Genomic DNA, 23,590 nt, shown 5'->3' on the forward strand with positions numbered 1-23,590 from the left:
GGTCTCGTTACTTGAATATACTGAGGCTGCAGCGCTCCGGCGGTGGAGGCTTCAAACGTCTTTGGTGTGAAAGCCACAACATTCTAAGAGCCTTTCCTCAGCACACAGATCTGTTTTTCCTTAGAATTTAACACCAGAGCCCTTCTAGCAGTGGTTCTGGAAATGGAAGAAAGGCCAGCTCTCTCTACTTTGTTCACACCGTTCACACAGTCAAATAACATCAACTAATTATTATGGACTTTTAAGGATGTTTAGCACTTATTCATACACTGAATATTCGATGAGCCAGTATGCTCCCCAGCCAGAGCAAATATGTATGCATGCAATGGTTTATAAGATGCATGCTGACCCCTGCAGTAAGGTCGATCATACCTTTCTCCAAGTGTTCATGGCAAAGGCAGCTACCTAAGAAACAGAGCATAATTCTCTATAGTAAACCTGCTAACACCGAGCATGGGCGGGAAAGTTGCGGATGCTGGTCAGTGGAACATTTTTTTTAAATAGAGGAAGTCCTTACATAGCATTTGGGGTTACCTGCTTTTTTTTAAAATAAAATGCATTTGATTAAAACTCTCATAAAGAGGGTTTAATCTTTCCCAGATGATTCAGAGGAAGTCCGGGTCGCACACTGCCTCTGAATCATGTGGGAACATCGGTTGTCTTTGTAGTGGAGAGAACCAGCAGACGGGTTAGTGCAGTGTCTGCTGAAGTTTCACAGAAGGAGCAAATGGATTGTTCTACTTTTATTACAATCCAGTGGGTGGTTAGGTATGATTTTTACTAGTCAGCAGCATCTCAAATATGTTTCCATCTGGCGTCGTGGAAGTTAGAAATGTAAACGTTTTATCTTCAACTGGAGCATAAAGCAGAGGTTGTTGTGTTAGCATTTGCATGTATTAAGGATGCTGAATACTCTGTCTTTTTGCATAAACTCTGCTTATGGTGAAATTAGCACTCACGCACGTTGCTGGTGTTACATACTTTTCCATGAGGCAGTTTGTCAATGCGTGTCAAAAGTCTTTAAACTCAGAAATTCTAATTTCTGAAAATGTTTTCTACGTAAGGACTGAACCAGTGTTAAAAGTATAATTTTAATGTGATGTCCTTTGCAATACTGTTTATAAGAACATAAAGTTGGAAAAGTCTTAACTGTCCATCAGTAGAAAATGGGTTAGATTATAGTACATCCGTGTAATTACTGTGTACCTCTATACAGGGAATACCGTGTTGCTGTGAAAATTATATTTTGCTAACATGTTAGAAATAGTCATAAATAAGGTAAATTTTAAAAACTGTTTATAACATTTTATATATATATAAAACATAATCCCACTTTTTAAAAATAAAAGTATATGTGATACATAAGAAAATGTGTGGTAGGATACTTCAAATATTAATCATGTTTAATATCTGAGTGGTGTGATTAGGGAGCTCATTTTTACTTTGTCTTTTATGCATTTTGCATTGCTTGGTTTAAGAAAATAAGTGTAGCCTGACCAGGCAGTGGTGCAGTGGATAGAGTATCGGCCTGGGACACAGAGGATCCAGCTTCAAAATTCCGAGGTCACCAGCTTGAGCGCGGGCTCATCCATCCTGAGCGCGGGCGGGGTCACTGGTTTGAGTGTGGGCTCATAGACATCACCCCATGGTTGCTGGCTTAAAGCCCAAGGTCACTGGCTTCAGCAAGGGCTCAGCTAGAACCCCCACCCACCTCGCACCCAGTCAAGGCACATATAAAAAAGCAATCAATGAAGAACTAAGGTGCTACAATGAAGAATTGATGTTTCTCATCTCTCTCTCTCTCTTCCTGTCTGTCTGTCTCTATCTGTCCCTCTCTCTGTCTCTCTCGCTAAAAAAAAAGAAAAGAAGAATATGTTGCTTTCAGAGTCAGGAAAAAAATGAACAATTAAGTTTCTTCAATTTTGAAAGAAAAAAAATGTAAGCCTGTGATAATTATATGAAAGGTAGGTTGATGTGGGACAGACCCAACAGCGAAAAGCTACCTGGCTTTGCACACCAAGGACTAATGTAGGGAGTCTCACCTTAAAGAATTTCCACACAAAGCAAGTCATTTGGTATGGATACAACCTCACTTACAAAGTCAACTGAGCCAGCAACTGGGTGTGTCCTGATTCAAAATACCATAAAGTCATTTGGGCTCTTTTTTTTGGTTCTTGACTTGAAAACAGGTGGGGTTTTTTGTTTGTTTGTTTGTTTTTGTATTTTTCTGAAGCTGGAAACGGGAAGAGACAGTCAGACAGACTCCCGCATGTGCCCGACCGGGATCCACCCGGCAAGCCCACCAGGGGCGAAGCTCTGCCCACCAGGGGGCGATGCTCTGCCCTTCCGGGGCTTCGCTCTGCCACGACCAGAGCCACTCCAGCGCCTGGGGCAGAGGCCAAGGAGCCATCCCCAGCGCCCGGGCCATCTTTGCTCCAATGGAGCCTTGGCTGCGGGAAGGGAAGAGAGAGACAGAGAGGAAGGAGGGGAGGGTAGAGAAGCAAATGGGCGCTTCTCCTATGTGCCCGGGAATCGAACCCGGGTCCCCCGCATGCCAGGCCGACGCTCTACCGCTGAGCCAACTGGCCAGGGCCTGAAAACAGTTTTAATATGTGTCTTCGTTAGTAGCAATAAAAAATCCTTAAAAATCTAGTTCTGGTAACTGAGCAGCCTAGGCAAGGGGCTACCGGTAAACGGTGATTGACTGTAAATTTCAGGTTCTACCAGGTAGAAAGAGTTAGAGAAGGCTGGGGATGAACTGGTTGTTCGGGCCACTCCTCCAATGAGAAATCTAGGATGAAGAAAGACTGACTGAGTGTGACTTGGCCTCGATGGCAAATCAAGTTTGTTCAGGGCTAAAAGCCAAGAGCATCTAGCCAGGAAACACGATGGTAGGTCAGAGGAAAACAGTAACATCTCAGATTGTTCAAGCGTAGTGGGAAACTAAGAGCTAAAAAGGAAACCCCTTTTAGGAAGTGAAGATAGTTCTGTTTGCAGCATAGGATTTCCCATATGGAGCTTTTATATCTCTTGCTTGTCTTGGAAAACGAAGGCCCCAGTAATAGCCAAGACCTCGTGGCTGATCCAGAGATGTAGAAGGACGCATTAAGACTTTGTGTTTGATTAGCTTGGGAAGCAGTCATTAAGGGCTCTGCTGTGGTTAAAGCTGTCTACGGAGCAATAAGCCAAAGGAGTGTTAGGCCAAGAATCTGAAGACTGAAGCCAAACCACTGAGAAGGTCTTTTGACTGCAAACTAGGCTGTGATTGAATTAGAAGGGAACATTCGAATCATGTCATGTTGTCACCTCAAGTTCAGCAAGTCTAAAATTGAACTCATCCTTCCTCATAAAGCAACTCTTTCACTGCACTTTCCTAAGAACAATAAAATCTTGCACTGTAAAATGCCTTACCATAACATTCATGATTTCAGTGGACTGTCACACACTTACAGATGAGGAAATTCAACTCAGGTTAATCAGGGGCTGCCAGCGAAGTAAGAAGCCAGTTCCAGAAAGCAGATTTTCTGAATTCTACTACCCTAGTCATCTTTGCACAATATCAAACTGCCCGTCTCGCCACGTTGGCAGAAATAAAACTGGTCAGTGACACTGTATTTATACTGGAATTTGAGTATTGCACACTAGCCAATTTCAGTAAATACAAGATCAAGATTTTTGCGAAGTAGCAAAGAGCAAACCAGCCAACCTTAGGAATTGTTCATCTTGCTTTTTAGAAGATACCTAGATGAAAAAAATTTATAGCATTTGTATTATTGATGTCAAAGGTTAGAAACAGATAACGCAAAGCCCTGTATCTAAGCCTAATCACGCCTGACCTGTAAATCTAACCGCAGTGAACCACTCTCGGTCAGAGAAGGTTCATACTGTTAGTATACATTGTACAGTCCTGCAATTCTGTTTTCTATCCTTTGTAAACTATTTTAGCTTTGTCATTATACAAGAATTAGAAGCATGGAACTTTTACATATCTGGATATCTATTTGTAGATCTGTAAGGAGTATTGTAATGAAAGCACTTGAACTCTTTTTTTTTTTTTTTTTAATAAATTTTTATTAATGGTAACGGGATGACATTAATAAATCAGGGTACATATATTCAAAGAAAACATGTCTAGGTTATTTTGTCATCAAATTATGTTGCAAACCCCTCGCCCAAAGTCAGATTGTCCTCCGTCACCCTCTATCTAGTTCTCTGTGCCCCTCCCCCTCCCCCTAACTCTCTCCCTCCCTCCCTCCCATGTCCTCCCTCCCCCCCCCCCACCCTTGGTAACCACCACACTCTTGTCCATGTCTCTTAGTCTCATTTTTATGTTCCACCAATGTATGGAATCATGTAGTTCTTGTTTTTTTCTGATTTACTTATTTCACTCCTTATAATGTTATCAAGATCCCACCATTTTGCTGTAAATGATCTGATGTCATCATTTCTTATGGCTGAGTAGTATTCCATAGTGTATATGTGCCACATCTTCTTTATCCAGTCTTCTATTGAAGGGCTTTTTGGTTGTTGCCATGTCTTGGCCACTGTGAACAGTGCTGCAATGAACATGGGGCTACATGTGTCTTCACGTATCAATGTTTCTGAGGTTTTGGGGTATATACCCAGTAGAGGGATTGCTGGGTCATAAGGTAGTTCTATTTGCAGTTTTTTGAGGAACCACCATACTTTCCTCCATAATGGTTGTACTACTTTACAGTCCCACCAACAGTGAATGAGGGTTCCTTTTTCTCCACAGCCTCTCCAACATTTGCTATTACCCGTCTTGTTGATAATAGCTAATCTAACAGGGGTGAGGTGGTATCTCATTGTAGTTTTGATTTGCATTTCTCTAATAACTAATGAAGCTGAGCATCTTTTCATATATCTGTTGGCCATTTGTATCTCTTCCTGGGAGAAGTGTCTGTTCATGTCCTCTTCCCATTTTTTCATGGGATTGTTTGTTTGTTGTTGAGTTTTATGAGTTCTTTGTAAATTTTGGATATTAGGCCCTTATCTGAGCTGTCGTTTGAAAATATCAGTTCCCATATAGTTGGCTGTCTGTTTATTTTGATATCAGTTTCTCTTGCTGAGCAAAAACTTTTAATTCTGATGTAGTCCCATTCATTTATCTTTGCCTTCACTTCTCTTGCCATTGGAGTCAAGTTCATAAAATGTTCTTTAAAACCCAGGTCCGTGATTTTAGTACCTATGTCTTCTTCTATGTACTTTATTGTTTCAGGTCTTATATTTAGGTCTTTGATCCATTTTGAATTAATTTTAGTACATGGGGATAGGCTGTAGTCGAGTTTCATTCTTTTGCATGTGGCTTTCCAGTTTTCCCAACACCATTTGTTGAAGAGGCTTTCTTTTCTCCATTGTGTGTTGTTGGCCCCTTTATCAAAGATTATTTGACCATATATATGTGGTTTTATTTCTGGGCTTTCTATTCTGTTCCATTGGTCTGAGTGTCTATTTTTTTGCCAATACCATGCTGTTTTGATTATCGTGGCCCTATAATATAGTTTAAAGTCAGGTATTGTAATGCCCCCAGCTTCATTCTTTTTCCTTAGGATTGTTTTGGCTATTCGGGGTTTTTTATAGTTCCATATAAATCTGATGATTTTTTGTTCCATTTCTTTAAAAAAATCTCATAGGGATTTTGATGGGAATTGCATTAAATTTGTATATTGCTTTGGGTAATATGGCCATTTTGATTATATTTATTCTTCCTATCCAAGAACAAGGAATATTTTTCCATCTCATTGTATCTTTTTCGATTTCCCTTAACAATGCTTTGTAATTTTCATTATATAGGTCCTTTACGTTCTTTGTTATGTTTATTCCTAGGTATTTTATTTTTTTTGTTGCAATCGTGAAGGGGATTATTTTTTTGAGTTCGTTTTCTAATATTTCATTGTTGGCATATAGAAAGGCTATGGACTTTTGTATGTTAATTTTGTATCCTGCGACCTTACTGTATTGGTTTATTGTTTCTAATAATCTTTTTGTGGAGTCCTTCGGGTTTTCAATGTATAGGATCATATCATCAGCAAAAAGTGATAGCTTTACTTCTTCTTTTCCGATATGGATGCCTTTTATTTCTTTGTCTTGTCTGATTGCTCTGGCCAGAACTTCTAGCACCACGTTGAATAAGAGTGGAGAGAGTGGACAACCCTGTCTTGTTCCTGATTTAAGGTAGAAAGTCCTCAGTTTTATGCCGTTTAATAGGATGTTGGCTGATGGTTTATCATATATGGCCTTTATCATGTTGAGATATTTTCCTTCTATACGCATTTTGTTGAGAGTCTTAAACATAAAATTGTGTTGTATTTTATCAAAAGCCTTTTCTGCACCTATTGATAAGATCATGCGGTTTTTGTTCTTTGTTTTGTTGATATGGTGTATTACGTTAACCGTTTTGCGTATGTTGAACCATCCTTGAGATTCTGGGATGAATCCCACTTGATCATGATGTATTATTTTTTTAATATGTTGTTGTATTCGGTTTGCCAGTATTTTGTTTAGTATTTTAGCATCTGTATTCATTAGAGATATTGGTCTGTAGTTTTCTTTCTTTGTGCCATCCTTGCCAGGTTTTGGTATGAGGGTTATGTTGGCCTCATAAAATGTGTTTGGAAGTATTGCTTCTTCTTCAATTTTTTGGAAGACTTTGAGTAGAATAGGAACCAAGTCTTCTTTGAATGTTTGATAGAATTCACTAGTATAACCGTCTGGGCCTGGACTTTTATTTTTGGGGAGATTTTTAATAGTTTTTTCTATTTCCTCCCTGCTGATTGGTCTGTTTAGGCTTTCTGCTTCTTCATGACTCAGTCTAGGAAGGTTGTATTGTTCTAGGAATTTATCCATTTCTTCTAGATTGTTGTATTTGGTGGCATATAATTTTTCATAGTATTCTACAATAATTCTTTGTATTTCTATGATGTCTGTGGTGATCTCTCCTCTTTCATTTTGGATTTTATTTATTTGAGTCCTGTGTCTTTTTTCCTTGGTGAGTCTTGCCAAGGGTTTGTCAATTTTGTTGATCTTTTCAAAGAACCAGCTCCTTGTTTTATTGATTTTTTCTATAGTTTTTCTGTTCTCTATTTCATTTATTTCTGCTCTGATTTTTATTATCTCCTTTCTTCGGCTGGTTTTGGGTTGTCTTTGTTCTTCTTTTTCTAGTTCCTTAAGGTGTGAAGTTAAGTGGTTTACTTCGGCTCTCTCTTGTTTGTTCATATAGGCCTGAAGTGATATGAACTTTCCTCTTATTACTGCTTTTGCTGCATCCCAGAGATTCTGATATGTCGTATTTTCATTTTCATTTGTCTGTATATATCTTTTGATTTCTGTGCTTATTTCTTCTTTGACCCATTCATTTTTTAGAAGTATGTTGTTTAGTTTCCACATTTTTGTGGGTTTTTCCCCCTCTTTTTTGCAGTTGAATTCTAGTTTCAAGGCTTTATGATCAGAAAATATGCTTGGTACAATTTCAATTTTTCTAAATTTGCTGATATTGTCTTTGTGGCCCAACATATGGTCAATTCTTGAGAATGTTCCATGTACACTAGAGAAAAATGTATACTCTGTCACTTTGGGATGAAGTGTCCTGTAGATGTCTATCATATCCAGGTGTTCTAGTATTTCGTTTAAGGCCACTATATCTTTATTGATTCTCTGTTTGGATGACCGATCTAGAGCCATCAGCGGTGTATTGAGGTCTCCAAGTATGATTGTATTTTTGTTAGTTTTTGTTTTAAGGTCAATAAGTAGCTGTCTTATATATTTTGGTGCTCCTTGGTTTGGTGCATATATATTAAGGATTGTTATGTCTTCTTGATTCAACTTCCCCTTAATCATTATGAAATGACCATTTTTGTCTCTGAGTACTTTTTCTGTCTTGTAGTCAGCATTATTAGATATGAGTATTGCTACACCTGCTTTTTTTTGGGTGTTGTTTGCTTGGAGTATTGTTTTCCAGCCTTTCACTTTGAATTTGTTTTTATCCTTGTTGCTTAGATGTGTTTCTTGTAGGCAGCATATAGTTGGATTTTCTTTTTTAATCCATTCTGCTACTCTGTGTCTTTTTATTGGTAAGTTTAATCCATTTACATTTAGTGTAATTATTGACACTTGTGGGTTCCCTACTGCCATTTTATAAATTGCTTTCTGTTAGTTTTGTATCTAGTTTGATTCTTCTCTTTTGTTTTTCTATCATTTGTTTTTGTTTGTTTGTGTTCCATACTTCTTTCCTCTGTTGCTACCTTTTTTAAGTCAAGTGTTTTTGTGGTGGTTTTTTTAAGGGTGGTTACCATTAAGTAATGAAAAGGGTACCTACCATATTCATTGTAGTACCCTATCTTATAAGTATTTCTGCACTTCATCATCCTTTGCTACTGTTAATCTCCATCCTCTCCCCCCTTTTTTTCCTTTGTTGTCACAGTTTAAGTTTGGTTTTATTGTGTTCTTGGTGGAGCTGTTACTTGTGGTGTTGTTTTCTTTTGTTCTTTGAATCTGGTTGGAAAACCCCCCTTAGTATTTCCTGGAGTGGGGGCTTTCTGTTGATAAATTCTCTCATCTTTTCTGTATTTGTGAATGTTTTTATATCTCCTTCATACTTGAAGGATAGCTTTGATGGGTATAGTATTCTTGGCTGAAAGTTCCTCTCTTTCAGGGCTTTAAATATTGGGGTCCACTCTCTTCTAGCTTGTAGAGTTTCTGCTGAGAAATCTGATGATAATCTAATAGGCCTTCCTTTATATGTTGTACTCTTCTTTTCCCTGGCTGCCTTGAGAATTTTTTCTTTGTCATTGTTTTGTGTCATCTTTATTATGATGTGCCTTGGAGTGGGTTTGTTGGGGTTAAGAAAACTTGGTGTTCTGTTTGCTTCTTGAATTTGAGGCTTTAGTTCCTTCCACAGGCTTGGGAAGTTCTCGTCTATTATTTGTTTGAGTATATTCTCCATTCCATTTTCTTTCTCTTCTCCCTCTGATATACCTATTATTCTTATGTTATTCTTTCTGATGGAGTCAGACAATTCCTGTAGGGCTTTCTCATTTTTTATTATTTTTGAGTCTCTTTCTTCTCTCTGTTGTGCCTCAAGTTGTTTGTCTTCTATTTCACTAATCCTATCTTCAATCTGGGCTGTTCTGTTAGCTAAGCTTGTTACCTCGTTTTTCAGCTCGTGAATTGAGTTTTTCATTTCTGTTTGATTTGTTTTTATAGTTTCAATTTCCCTGGTAATATATTCTTTGTGTTCATTGAGTTGTTTTCTGATCTCCCTATATTGCCTTTCTGTGTTTTCTTGTATATCTCTGAGTATTTTTAAGATTTCTATTTTAAATTCTCTGTCATTTAGCTCCAAGGCTTCCAATATGTTAAGTCTTTTCTCCATAGATTTTTCCACATCTATTTGTGTTACCTCTCTTTCTTTTGTATCCATAATATTCGATTTCCTCTTTCTTATCGGCATCTGAGGGTGGTCTTATTGATAGCACGCAGGCGCACTCCCTCGCGGCTTGAATGAGCGTCGCTGCGGTAGCTTCCTCCACACCCTCGTCTCTCAGATTCAAGTGATAACAGTCCTTTTGCTTTCAGTTTGTGTGGAACTCCGGAATGCTCCGAGGATAAATTTTTCTGTTTCTAGTTGATAAATTTGTTGTGATTTAGGGGAGAGCTGTCGGACGCGCTTCTCACGGCGCCATTTCCGTGATGTCACTCCTCATTCTACTCTTGAACTCTGATGTAGGTAAAAAGCAGCCTGTTGCACAACGCAGCTCCATCCCAACCCCTGGACCCATCAGGCCAGCTTGTCCCTGGGCCAGCTCACCCGTGCCTTCTGGGCACTCTGTGTCTCCATGCACATTAGCCCGTCAACAGCGTCCAAGTTAACCATGCAGGTCGTTTCCTCTCGAGTCCCGGCATCATAGTTCGCAGTTCGGATTCTTCATTGGGGAATAAACATTGAGGGAAATGTATCTAACATAGTGATATTGATTGTATAATTGCCCTACATAGGCATTTGCTTCAAGTGAAACTATGAGAAACTATGAATGCTAAAAATGTACATGTGAGAAACCTCTGTGCGTCTTCTACCTGCCCAAGTCTTTAAGTTTCTACCGAAATCTCCACATGTGGGCTCCCAGGATGTGCCGGCACGCAGGTGAGACCCTGAAGCCTATTTTAGAATGAACGTGGAGGGAGCTGCTCTGACTTTGATACTTCCTATCTGTTGTCACCTCCTCTCTCCAGTGAAAAGGAACTAAAAGGGAAAAATAAAATCCAAGCAAAGAGGATATCCTGCTCTCAATTATGATTAGTGATTTGAACTTTTAAAAGCCAAAATCCTGGTTTGGTAACTTAATTCAGTTCTTTTCTGACCTTGTGACAGTGTCAGCACAAATAATGAGTACAACATGCTGAATCTTTAATGCGTGTTTTGATTACTTTTAGCTAAGGCTTTGGGTTTCTGCTTCTAAACCTTACATGCTAGTCATCAGCTTGGTAAAGAAATCTAAATATGCTAACACAGCCTCGGAAGGGAAACCTGCTTTTGCGTAGATTTTAAAATGTAAGCTGTTTATTTGATCATTGCCAGTTATCTCCTATAGATATTGGATTAGTGCTTTTCAGATATGTAAAAGTTTGAAAACTAGAGAGTTTGGATATCTCAATCAGAACCGTCCATTTAGTACCCTGTGGTTCAGGAAGGAGTCCAGTTCAAAGAAAGGACTCACCAAGAACACCATAGCACTGTTTGAAAAGGAGAAATGCACCCCCGTGTTTATGGCAGCATTGTTCACAATAGCGAAGATCTGGAAACAGCCCAAGTGTCCGTCAGTGGGCGAGTGGATTAAAAAGCTTTGGTACATATATACTATGGAATACTACTCAGCCGTAAGAAATGATGACATTGGATCATTTTACAACATGGATGGACCTTGATAACATTATACTGAGCAAAATAAGTAAATTAGAAAAAACTAAGAACTATATGATTCCATACATAGGTGGGACATAAAAATGAGACTCAGAGACATGGACAAGAGTGTGGGGGTTATGGGGAGGGGGGAGGAGAGGGAGGGGGTTGGGGAGGGGAGGGGCACAAAGAAAACCAGTTAGAAGGTGACAGAAGACAATTGGACTATGGGTGATGGGAATGCAGCATAATCACATGTCAAAATAACCTAGAGATGTTTTCTCTGAACATATGTACCCTGATTTATCAATGTCACCCCATTAAAATTAATTTTAAAAATATATATATAACCATGGTATGAAGACATGTAACAATAAAAATTATTATTAAAAAAAAAAAAAAAAAGGACTCAGGGCTGACCCTGCCAAGAAACCGGTGAAGATGGGTGGTAGTTGGCATGCTCAAGGGGTTGTTCTTGTGACGTTTGCAGAATCGCCTACCAGAGGAACGATGATGATGAGGAAGAGGCCGCCCGGGAACGGCGCCGGCGGGCCCGACAAGAAAGGCTGCGGCAGAAGCAAGAGGAAGAATCCTTTGGGCAGGCGACAGACCAGGTGGAGGTTAATGCCCAGAACAGGTACTATGCTCTTCGGAATGGAGAATGTCTAAGCTGGTTTTTAGCCTGTCTGATGAATGGAATGTGTGGGGCAAATTCAACTCTTTTCAGTCCAATTTGTTTAATTATTTCATGGTCATTTCAGGCAACTAATCAGACCAAACTGATTTCAACATTAGGACATTACTACTCCTTTCTCTCCCCCCCTACCCCTTTCCCCAAACGTACCTCAACTGAATGATTTTGTTTTATTTTATAATCTAGTAATTATTTTTATTTACTCAATATGGTAAGTTATAGTTTTAAATAAGGGGAACTGTTTACATTCATTCTTTAGACCATTGCTCTCTACTTTGAACTAAAGATTTATTAATTTAATAATCCTGTATCTACCAGTGGCAGATAATACTTTTATTTTAAAAATAGGCATGAATTGCAAATATCTTATTTTTCCTGACATACAGGCTGACTCCATATTCTGTGATCACTACACTATTGAGCAAAGTGCAGAATCCTGTTTAATTTAATTCAGTTATTCAAACAAGCTTATGACTTTAATTCTACATTTTTCCTATCCATGCCCTGGTAGAACTCAGGGAAGTCGAGAGCACTTAAGAGATTCAACTTCTTCAACAAAGACTTTTACAAGTTCACACGTACAAGGTCACACAGTCCATTATGCTAATGGCTAGTGTACATCATTGATGTGCCCCAAGGTGTAGAAAAGATGAGGCTATTTGGAGAGGAAAATGGAAGAAAATGTTCATATTAATGGACAACTATAGACTGTGATTAAATTTAATGGAACCACCACCTAAGATCTTATATGTGGTTTTGGTCTTAGTTTGTTTTACTTTGTGTTGTTGGGAGGGCACCATTGATAGTTTCTTTAATTCAGTCTATCTAGAAAATTCTGAACAGAAAGAGTTCTGGTTTCTTTAGCCCAAATTTGAGTGGGTACACAGAAGGTTTCCAAAGTCAGTCTTGAAAATACTGGCAGGCTGGATGAGTTCAATGAGGAAATTTATCGGTTAGGTGGAGAAACAGAGACCTTGTCTCTTGGTAAGTAGCTTCTAATTAGGGAGGAATATCGCAAAGGGGTTGAAGGTATATTCTCTGGGGTTCACTGCTTAGCTTTGAATCTTAACTTGGCCTTTCACTATATTTCTTCCATTAAATGGAAATGAAAATTATACCTTTCTCTTAGGAATGTTGTTAAATTTAAATGAAATAATAAAACATGCAAAACGCACAGTGCCTTGCACATAGTGGCCACCTAATTTTAACTATTATTAGGAAGATGGTGTCAGAGGCTTACAGAAGAGGGCTTTATAGTCATTCACTACCTTTCCTACTTTTGAGCTGAGTTGGAAGGGAAAAACAGAGCCTAAAACTAGCAAATGGAGTCTTTGCTGGACTCTGGTTATTAGTGAATGATCAACAACGGTTAAAAAGTTTACTCATAGTCTGTAGTGGGGTTTTTTTTGTTGTGTTTTTTGCTTTCAAATCTTGCTTCTATTTGAGTTTCTCTTCTTTTTTCACATTTTATTAATAATAGTTATTTCATGCTGTTGATTAGACACAAAGTTCTTTTTCTTTCCAGTAAAATATATTAAGATCTGAAAACATGTGATTTACTTCTAAATTATAAACAACTGTAACTGGTATTTCTACTGGTGATTGCTGTCACGATTTATAAATTGGCAAAGAAAGGTTCAGTAGACTCCATTGGTTTCTTAAGAGTACTCTGATCTGGCTAGCCCCTTAGAATTTGGGGTACCTTTTAAAAATTATTTGAATTCAGTTGATCCAAACACCTATGTACATCGACTTTTCCCCTTAAATTCTAAACTTTTTGTGTCTTAAGGGAAATTTAATCCTTGTGTGTCTAATTCATGGAGACAGTGTCCTGTAGCAACTAGCAAAGGCCAAGAAAGTTTAAAATCTAGCCGTTGGTCTGCCATTTCTTATTGTTAAATGTGAAACGTGTTTTTCCAAAATTAAGTGAACTTGAACTTCAAAAGGGCCAAGTTCGGTATGAACCATGAAATTTGATGGAGTTTCTAAACATTGCAAGACATACTCTTCCAACTCTGGCCACAGTTTCTGGTATCACATGACTAGTTGTTTCCTGCCAACCGAGACCAACACCCCTGGAGCGGGCAGTGTCCAGCATCCTGAAATAGGGGGTGAGGTGATGGACATGGTACAGTTAGATTTTTAGAGATTTTCTTTTCTCTTTAAATAAACATCAAATCTAACTGCTCTTTGTCTCCTGCAGAAAGAATGACAAGAGACCCTTTATTCATGGAAAATCTTAACAAAGAATGTAGCTGGTGTATATATCACTTAGGGTAATGTCAACGGCTAGCAATGTGCCTTCACATTTTAGTAGTTTAAAAAAATCATTAAAATGTACAAGTCCAGTGTGGTTACTTCTGACTTAGCAGGTAGAGCTGTTCACCTACTTTCTTTCCTAATGGAATGCTATCAATTCCTAGGTCTTTGAAGTCCTCTGATCTAGCCAACAGAGATAGGAATGGTAGAAAAGTGTGCTTTTGCTTCCTGATTGTCTTGGTCTGGAGACATCACTTTGGCTCATGTTTGATTGGAAATGATTGATCACATGGATCTACTGAGGTGCAAGGAAGAGGGGAGGGTGGAGATATAATCCTTGACTGACAACCACTTCCTGTGACTATGGAAGGAAGAGCATGCACTGTGGTGGACAGTCACATGCCTCTACCATGGAGGTCATCAGCATGAGTATTAGTATTTCCACACTATAATGGACACTCCCTTCCTCCCCAAGTACTTTGCGTTCCGCAAATCCAGTTCAAGAATTCTATGTAGATGACTTGATGATGTGTGAAAATACTGTAGGATATTGGAGGTATTCACTTATTATTCCAGTTTGGTCCTTGTCTTAGTTCGAGTTACCCAAGACACAGATCCTGTAAACAAAGGCTTGACCACAAGTCGTTTATTTGTAGAATGATCCCAGAAAGCACTGATCTCGGTATGGGGAAGGGATACAGGGGACAGAAGGCAACCAAATGATGGTTTCCGTTCCAGGCCAGTGAGCAATGTGGGGCTCAGGAGCTGAACCCCACTGGGGAACTCTAAGATCCAGTGTTCTCCAACTCAAAAGGTGTGGGGAACAGAGGTGTTATACACCAGTGTTCATTAATTGTTTGAGGGCTGCTCCCAGGGCGTGTTAATATTCAAAGCATTCTGGTACGTAGAGTAGACATTGGTGGCCAGAGAAAGACCAAGGGCACAGACTTGCGCATGCTGTCAGTTGAAAGCCAGGTAGGTGTGTACTAATCCGGTAACCTGCCAGGGGTTATAGATGGGCATGGGTACCGCCAGCCTCTGCTGTAGTCCCAGGGTGGGTCAGGCTGGTGGATCTAGCTAACCGATTAACCAGCGGCACGCTTCTCTGGTGTTGTTTCTGCTGTGCAGTGTCTCCAACCAGGAGGTCAAGACAACCACCACCAACACTGAGGTGGAGGGCGACGACGAGGCCGCCTTACTGGAGCGCCTGGCACGGCGGGAGGAAAGACGCCAGAAGCGCCTCCAGGAGGCGCTGGAGCGCCAGAAGGAGTTCGACCCCACGATAACAGACACCGGTTTGTCGCTACCAAGCCGGAGCCTGCGAGACGACGCGGCAGAGAACGACACCGCAGACAAGGAGAACAAGAGTGAAAGTCGCCAGGAGAGATACGAGATCGAGGAAACGGAAATCGTCACCAAGTCCTACGAGAAGAATGACTGGAGGGAGGCTGGAGAGAAGAAGAAAGAGGACAAAGAAAAGGAGGAGGAGGAGGAAGAAGAGAAGCCAAAACAAGGGAGCAGCAGAGCAAACCAGGTAGAGGGGACGGCAGAAGAGAGAACAGTAGGGACACAAGAAGACACAGTGGAGGTGCCCATGAAAAATGGGCAGATCAGCGCAGAGGAGCCTAGAATAGAGGATGAGAGGGAATGGGGTGCAGGTGAGCTTACCCGTGATGAACAGAGGGAGCAGGAAGAGAGGGAAAGAGCCCAGGCAGAGAGAGACAGGTTGGAAGCGGAAGAAGAAAGAGCAAGAATTAAAGCAGAGCAAGACCAAAAGCTAGCGGAGGAGAAAGCAAGACTTGAAGCGGAGAAAAAAGCAGCTGCGGAAGAGAGAGAAAGAAGGGAGGCCGAGGAGAGGGAGAGGGTTAAGGAGGAAGAGAGAAGAGCCGCAGAGGAGAGGCAGAGAGCGGAGGCAGAGACAGAAGAGAAAGCCCAGCTAGAAGAGCAAACGCGTAAAAAGCAGCTGGAGGAGCGGAGAGGGGAAATGCCAGAGAAAAAGCTAAAGGGGGAAAAGGTAGAAGAGAAACCAGAAGGGCAGGGGGTCAATGAAAGGAAAGGACAAGAAGATAAACGGCAGACAGCTGTCCCACAGAAACAGGTACAGTAAACATTTTGCACCCAACGTGTGATGCCTGTGACTTGCGAGGAATGGAATGCACATCAAATTTGGGGCTGAGACCACATCCCCATAGCCACACATGCTTGGTCATTGGGCAAGCCGTTATTTTTTTTTTTTTTTTTTTTTTTTTTCCTTTTTTTAAGCCATAGCAGTCTGCAAACACAAAGCAATCGATTGATGGCTCAGTGGTCATTCAACCAAATTTACTGAGACAACCAGAGAGAAATGTAGTGCTCTGGGCTTGCTTGTTCTGAACACCAGAAAAATGAATGAACCTGAAGATGGTACTTGTGGTGGTGCTGTGTTGACTCGTGATTCTGCACCTGCCTCTAAACTCGTTCTTTCTCACACTTTTGCCTCTATCCACGGGTCTACAGGAGGCAAGGGCATCTTAACACCTCACTTTACCCAGGGGTTTGGCATTTAATAACAAAATTATCAGCACCGGGGTGGGAAACTGCCAAAAAGAAGAATCATGGTCAGAAATAGCATCTTAAGAAGGCAAATATAAACTCCTCAAGATCAACCGATAGCAAAAGAGGGAAAGATGCCTGTTTGGACCATTTTTAAAAAAACAAAATGTCAAAACCTTGATTGGCATCCTGTAGACCTGAGCTTAATGTAAACTTGCAGAAAGCTCGTCATCTGGGATGGCATCCATTTATAATTGACTGGTAATTAAAAGCATACATTTTGCTTCTTTTACCATCTGAATGACACATAAGTTGACATAGCTCAAAGAAGGGTGGGAAGTGGTAGGGGAGGGGGGGAGGGTGTAAGCTACAAAAGAGTTTTTTCTGTCTGCAAGGTTGCATTAAAAGCTCTATACTTAACAACCTTCTGCTTGCATGATCACCTGCCAGAAAGGACTCTATCGCTAAGCCTGCATTGGGCTGCAGTTGTCTTTCACTCTCGCTTGTGACAAGGGGCTCAGGAACACAAGCTACAGTTGAGATGCTCGGGGACCAAATGCACCAGACCACACACAAAGTTTGTAAACACACCTGAGGAGCACCACATCACGCTAGATAAGGGCAGGCACGTGGGAAACAGATTTTTCAGTGGGAAGTTAAATACCCAAGGCTGCTGTTTGAAACCACTGGCACAGAGGTGATGTGAGCACTGACTCTGCAAAAAGAGAAGTCAGTCTGAACCACGTGCCAAGTGACCTGAGCACCTTCTCACTCTAGTAAGAGCTAAAAAGGACTTCTTTTACATAAGTGACCTTAACTGTTCTTGAAAACAAAAACAAAAACAAAAAAAGGAAGAAGAAAAGGGGACTAGAGTGCAACCTAAAAGAGAAAAGTCCCAAGAAGACAAGCCTACCTTCAAAAAAGAAGAGGTAAATATTATTAAGAAATAACCTAATTTAATCATAAAGCAACAGAGAGCAGTGTTCCATGACATTTTCAGTCTGATGATCTCCAAATTGTAACCTCTGATCCAGTGTTCTTCAAGCTGTGACTCATGATTCATCAAATGGTGAAATCAACATAGAGCATCTCAAAATCAGTTAAATGTGTCAATTGGCATTTTAAAAAAACAAAATAGACTAGAAAACATCGGAGGGCATTGTAAGCACATAAGTTTATGTCACTGCACTGTGACATAAACTACCGTTCTGACTGTGGGTCATAGTCAAAAAGAGCTTGAAAAACGCTCCTCTGATCAATCTTCCCTGCTTTCTAGTCTTCTAAGTGCTATTTCTTTTCCCTGGGCCATCCCACTCTCATCTCCATTATGAAGTATTTCCAGCTGGCTTTGATTAATGATTTAACTTCTCAAAGGAAAAAAACACCCCCACACACATCTCCATAGAAAATTTGATGAATGGAAGATGCTATTTGGTTTTTCAAAAGACAGTTTTTGGCACAATGTTCTGCATTGCATTTCTGAGGCACACACAGGAGCTGGTGACAGGGTGTTTGACTGTAGGTAAGTAGCCGATCAGTGGACCAGAGTCCACTGAGGAAAGAATGTCGTGATCTGATATCACTGAAATACTACATCAGAAAGCCGGACTTTGTTTTAACCATTGTGCTTATATGAGTCCCAGGTCATCCTAAAAATTGGGACATTAATTAGTTCATAGTACTTGAACATGGTACAACTAAATTACCAAAAATGGAAGAGTTGAATTATTTTGCCCATAGACTGACCCGTAGCTATTGAGCACCAACTCAGATGAGGTCTTGCTACATTTCTTTACCCATTGCAGCATAGATTAAAAAACAGGGGGGAAAAAATCCATAATTAGAAAACACATAACCAGATTAAATGGGGGCGGGGTGGTTATTCTCTTAAGTGTGTTTTAATAAGATTCGTGTAAATTGTAAAAACCCTTAAATTCATGTTATATTTATTTTGTTGAAGATTTACGTTCCTCGTTTCTGAGAACACATGGTGGTTTGGGAGTAAAAACTGAATCTGAGCTCTACCCATTTAAAGGAAGGAGCAAGCATAAATGCTAATAACTGGAAAACCAAATTTGGCTCTAATGAGGCAGCAAAGGAAATGGCGGGACATGTGGGGAAACACTGTTCTCATTTTGTTAACAGAACATGGCACATTCGTTTGCAAAAAAAACATGAAAGTTACCTTGGAACTGAACTCAAACAGAAATGTCCCACGTGGGTTCTTCTCTAAAGCTGGTGTTTCGTGGTGAATAGCTTCATAGAAAGACAAGGGCATGAAATTGGAACTTAGTTCTGAAGTTCAAGTTGGGGAGGGGAAGCTGGCAAAGCCCTGTTTGGATTCTGTATTTTAAATTTAATTCACCTCCCTGAGACAGGACTGGTTTTGAATGACCGGAGAATTCCGTGTCTATGTACTGGGTCCCTGAGCTGCAAAGAGCTCACCAGCTATCTTCCAAGTCATCCCTTTGCCTCTCCAGATAAAGCCCAAGTTCAACGGGTGTCCCTGGAGTAATGATTTCAGACCTGCCTGTTTCCCAGTTTGCTCAATAGGACATTCTAGTGTCCCAACATTTTGGGCCTCTTTTTTATACATGGCCAGATTACCTCCTCTGCACAGGCTTAAATCATCATCATCATCATCATCATCATCATCATCATCATCATCTGCCTTTCCTGTTTTAACACTGCATACATAAATTTCTAGTTGAATGACCTGGTGTTCTCTCTAGCTAGTTGTATGGTTGCTTTAATGTAGACATCTTTAAATCATAGTTTACATGATTTAGTCATTTTAAACACCCTCCTCTGTTTTTTTAATTTCTTTGTGGTTAAAAAAAAATCTCTTAAGCCTTTTCTTTCAAGGAGCAATGGAGGCTCAGTCAACCACACGTAAACACAAACATCACGTAAGCCTTCTTAGAGAAAACATTTCCAGAAGGCCCTCCAGTGCCTCCCAAAACACCTTCCATCTCCCCCACTGCAGTTTAACTCTTTCTGTGGCCCAAAGTGGGTCACAGATGATCACCAACCTGGAAGGGTGAGGAAGGGATTGTCTGGCCCAGGGGTAGTCAACCTTTTTATACCTACCGCCCACTTTTGTATCTCTGTTAGTAGTAAAATTTTCTAACCACCCACCAGTTCCACAGTAATGGTGATTTATAAAGTAGGGAAGTAACTTTATTTTATAAAATTTATAAAGCAGAGTTACAGCAAGTTAAAGCATGTAATAATAATTACTTACCAAGTACTTTATGTCGGATTTTCACTAAGTTTGGCTGAATAAATCTTTATAAAACAACTTACTATAGTTAAATCTATCTTTTTATTTATACTTTGGTTGCTCCACTACCATCCACCATGAAAGCTGGAATGCCCACAGTGGGTGGTAGGGACCAGATTGACTACCACTGGTCTAGCCTAACCTCCTCCTCTTATGTATAAGGGAACAGCATCCCAGAGAAGTTCAGTGACTTAATCAGAATCACACAGCTACTTTGTCTACAGCACTGGAACCAAAATTCAGGCTTCCTGACTTCCAGGCAAAGCCCTCAGAAAGGAGGGCAAAACCACAGCTCCCTTCTTCAGCATGTCCCCGTGATGCCAGATCCTAGGTGTCTACCCCTGGGAGAAAGATGAAAGTTTTAACACATTAGGGCAACATGGTAGTTGCCCATTAAATTACTATAGAATAGTCTGTCTATAGTAATTTAATCAAATAAGGCCCAAAGAAGGCAATCAGGAAAAGGACTATTGAAAGTTCATCAGTAAAGATATAAAAAACAAAAAACACAGTACTCTGTTTAGTAAAACATGTCCTTTGAGAGGTTATCTGAAGAATAGCTGGAAAGAGATGAGTGATCAGGGAAGGGAAGGTTCTCTAGGCAAGACCTAAAGCCCTAAATTCTCATGGCCCACCCTGCTTCTGTAGGTTCCTTTAGAACATTAGTGCTTTATCTGTTTGTTTTAAAAAGAGCAATCATCAACCTTCCCTATTTTCACTCATCTTTGAAGAATGGGTGAGATGATATAGGTAAAGCAAGTTGTACTCCTTTACCCCCCCCCAAAAAAAAAGCTATGTAAATTCAGTTTACCTTGAAATAATCTCTTATTTAGTATGAGGACCTTATAACATGAAACCCACAAAATATTAAAGCTAATAACGGCTTTTCACATATGACCTTCTGTCACCCGCAAGAATCATAAAATCACTTCTGGAGACTAAATTATTACCTGTGCTGGAAGTCAAGGTAAACCCTGGAATTTTTGGTATTCCATGCTAATTTTCATGGTTTAGATGATTACAGACATGGTCCCACAGACCTCTGAGTCATCCCCCTACAGGTAGGGTTATTGTGTCTTCTGTCATGAAGACCCTAGCTATAGGGTCATTCTCCTTTGACATCAGCCAAAATCAGCTTGGCCGATCTGGCGAACCTAGTAGGTTTCCTCTTCCTTTCTCCTCAACACAGTTGTGTCTTTCATCCAAGAAGAAACCTATCCATGCAACCTGGGCACTCTCCCATCAAGATCACACTAATAATCACTCTTCCCACTGGGAACTGCAGACAGCCACTCATGTGGAGTTCCAAGAACATAATAGTTTCCAATGGTAACACCTCCAGCACTTTTGAAAATAAAACCCCCAGTGAAATCAGGAATGATCTCGACTTCCTAAAATTGTACTCTAGGTCTTTGCTCAGTGGCTGGAGAACCAGAGAGCTCACACTCTAAGAATTTCCTTTGACACCCATCTCCACCACATTGTTCCATGGTGGTTTGTTTTGCTTGTGAGGTTTCTGGCTTCCTAACAGTTGGGGGTCTTATTGGGTGATACCAACCCAAACCTAATAAGATGTTTTTATTGTTATATGTCTTCCTGATGTGTACTGTTGGTTAGATCAAAGATGAGAAGATTAAGAAAGAGCCCAGAGAAGACGCAAAGATCTTCTTGGATGGAAAGAAGAGTTTTACAGAAGTGAAGTCGCAGAATGGAGAATTCATGACCCACAAACTTAAACACACTGAGAATACTTTCAGGTAAGACACAGTTGACTCATTAACAGTGACTGTGTTTACATGTGTGTGTGTGTGTGTGGGGGGGGGGATCAGTCTCCCTATCCTGTGCCTCCAGCCAGAAAAGTGCTAAACAGACAACATACTTTTGTTGTGAGGTCACTGGTCATTGTCTCAGAGGTACACAGTCAGCAGGTCAGGCTATCAGTCGCCAACAGAAAAGACCAGCAATCATTGCTTAGGCAAGATTTAATCTGCTTTCCCCATAATTTAGCAAGGTAGATTATGTTTCGCATCCAAGTTTCTGTTCCTGACCTAGCATGCTCCTGTCAGATCAGTATATTAGGAAAGATTATGACTAGGATGCATATCATTGGTTCATTCTCTGTATGGTCAGGCAACTTCATAACAGACCTTTTTCGGCACCATTTTCAAGAATGTTATTTTGTAGCCCTAGCTGGGCAGCCCAGTTGGTTAGAGCATTGTCCTGATACACCAAGGTTGCTGGTTCAATTCCCGGTCATGACCTCTACAAGAATCAACCAATGAATGCAAAAATAAGTGAAAAGCCAAACTGATTTTTCTCTCTCTCTCTCTTTCTCTTCCTCTCTCTTATAAAATCTATCAATTTTTTAAAAAATGAAAGAGTGTATTTCATAAAGGTTGTAATTTTGCATAAAACTAGGATTACTCTGTGGCCAAATATCTGGGAAACATCAGGTTAAAGTAAGTAAATCAGATCTCTTTGCCACAGGACGTTGAAAGTACATGGTGTCGATTTGCATTCGGAATCTCTAAGAGGGAGGAAGAAGGCATCTGACTAATCCTCCATTTAATAGCCTTTGGAAAAACCCTCTTACATGGCTTCAGCTACCCCCTCCTTACTCCATTATGTTGAAAATCTGGGCAGTTGATTTTAGGACAGAGAGACAACTATATGCAGGTAAATTCTTACCATTAGATACACTGAACACTTAGAGCTCCCAGCAATTTGGTGGAAGGACGCAAGTTGCAGGTGCCTGCCATGGACACCAGGCTACGTGATTCTCTGTGCCTCGTTCCAACTCAACACACTGCCTCCAACTGCTGGTACCAGTTTTCATCCTCTCTCATGTCACTGGCTGCTATGCTGGATGTCCTGGCAAAGAGTCTGGGTCCCTATAATGTCCATGTCCAGGCAGCCTTCCCTCGACCCTGTTTTTCTGAACACTATATAACAGTCTCCAAGTCGTGACGGTCCTCACAACAAAGTCTTTGTAACATACAGAAGTAAGCAGAGCTCCTAGGAATGATCATTTCCAGGCCCTCTAATAAGTTAAAATGGATAAACATAATTATCCCCAAACAATTTTTCTATACAAAAAACGAGCAGAAACCTAGACACATTTACCCAATAGAAAGCCTAAATGGCAGAAAGCAGATGTAAAGAATTAAGAGTTTATCAGGAATTCATGGAAAATCTAGAAAGCAAGTTGATTCAGGCAGGTAAGCTGAACCCAAAACTTGTTGACTTGGTGGGTTAATGTTTTAAAACCCTAGAACAGCGTCAAGTTCATGAAAAGTGTTCGATGAAGATTACTAAACCGCACTAGCATTTTATGTTTGGTAGTTTAAAATACGTTTTGTGGGTATGAATAGATTTTTTTGGTTGTTAAAAGAACTAATGCTTTAAAAAAAAAATCTGTCGGTAGAAAGTTTTGGTTAACAATTAGCCAAGTTGTCAACCAGCTTCAGCCAAAGCTCAAATTAATAATTTACATGTCCATTGTGTGGAAATTTAGAGAGCTGGGTAATCCCAAGGGCAAGGTCGGAGGGAATGCCAACAGATTGAGCACTGAGAGCCCTTCAACGTGACTCTTACTTTCATTTTTCCATGTTTGGGCAGAAAAAAAAAATGACAGAAACAAGCTGTCACCGTAAGGTTATTGTTTAGCTGCCAACATACGTCCACTTTAGTTTCCATTAGACGTCGGTGACCACAGATGCAGAGATGCCTGTTTTTGCCCCGTGAAGTGAGGAGCTGGGGAGGAGGAACCTGTTTAGGTTAGCACAGTGCCTACCAGCCTGATGAAAACAAGCTGTGTGTTTAATGGTGAGAGGTCTGCTGTTCATCCTAACACCTCACGAAGCCAAAAATAGCAGAGAGAGAGACTTCTAGAAGAAATTTTCATATT

At 40.3% G+C, this 23,590-nt stretch overlaps 1 protein-coding gene across 7 annotated transcripts in view; it reads left to right on the forward strand.

Annotated features, from left to right (window-relative positions):
* The window catches only part of CALD1 (caldesmon 1), a 223,395-nt gene that overhangs the window by 177,328 nt on the left and 22,477 nt on the right, over positions 1-23,590 (forward strand). For 6 of the 7 annotated variants that reach the window (XM_066262332.1, XM_066262330.1, XM_066262336.1 and 3 more), the window contains 4 exons: positions 11,406-11,552; positions 14,997-15,966; positions 17,252-17,329; positions 21,301-21,440. In XM_066262332.1, the coding sequence (XP_066118429.1) occupies positions 11,406-11,552; positions 14,997-15,966; positions 17,252-17,329; positions 21,301-21,440 (1,335 nt within the window). The remainder of the gene's footprint in view (positions 1-11,405; positions 11,553-14,996; positions 15,967-17,251; positions 17,330-21,300; positions 21,441-23,590) is intronic. The other variant, XM_066262338.1, reaches the window with a different exon arrangement.

The sequence above is a fragment of the Saccopteryx bilineata genome, chromosome 2 (genome assembly GCF_036850765.1).
Source record: "Saccopteryx bilineata isolate mSacBil1 chromosome 2, mSacBil1_pri_phased_curated, whole genome shotgun sequence".
Classification (NCBI taxonomy): Eukaryota; Metazoa; Chordata; class Mammalia; order Chiroptera; family Emballonuridae; genus Saccopteryx; species Saccopteryx bilineata.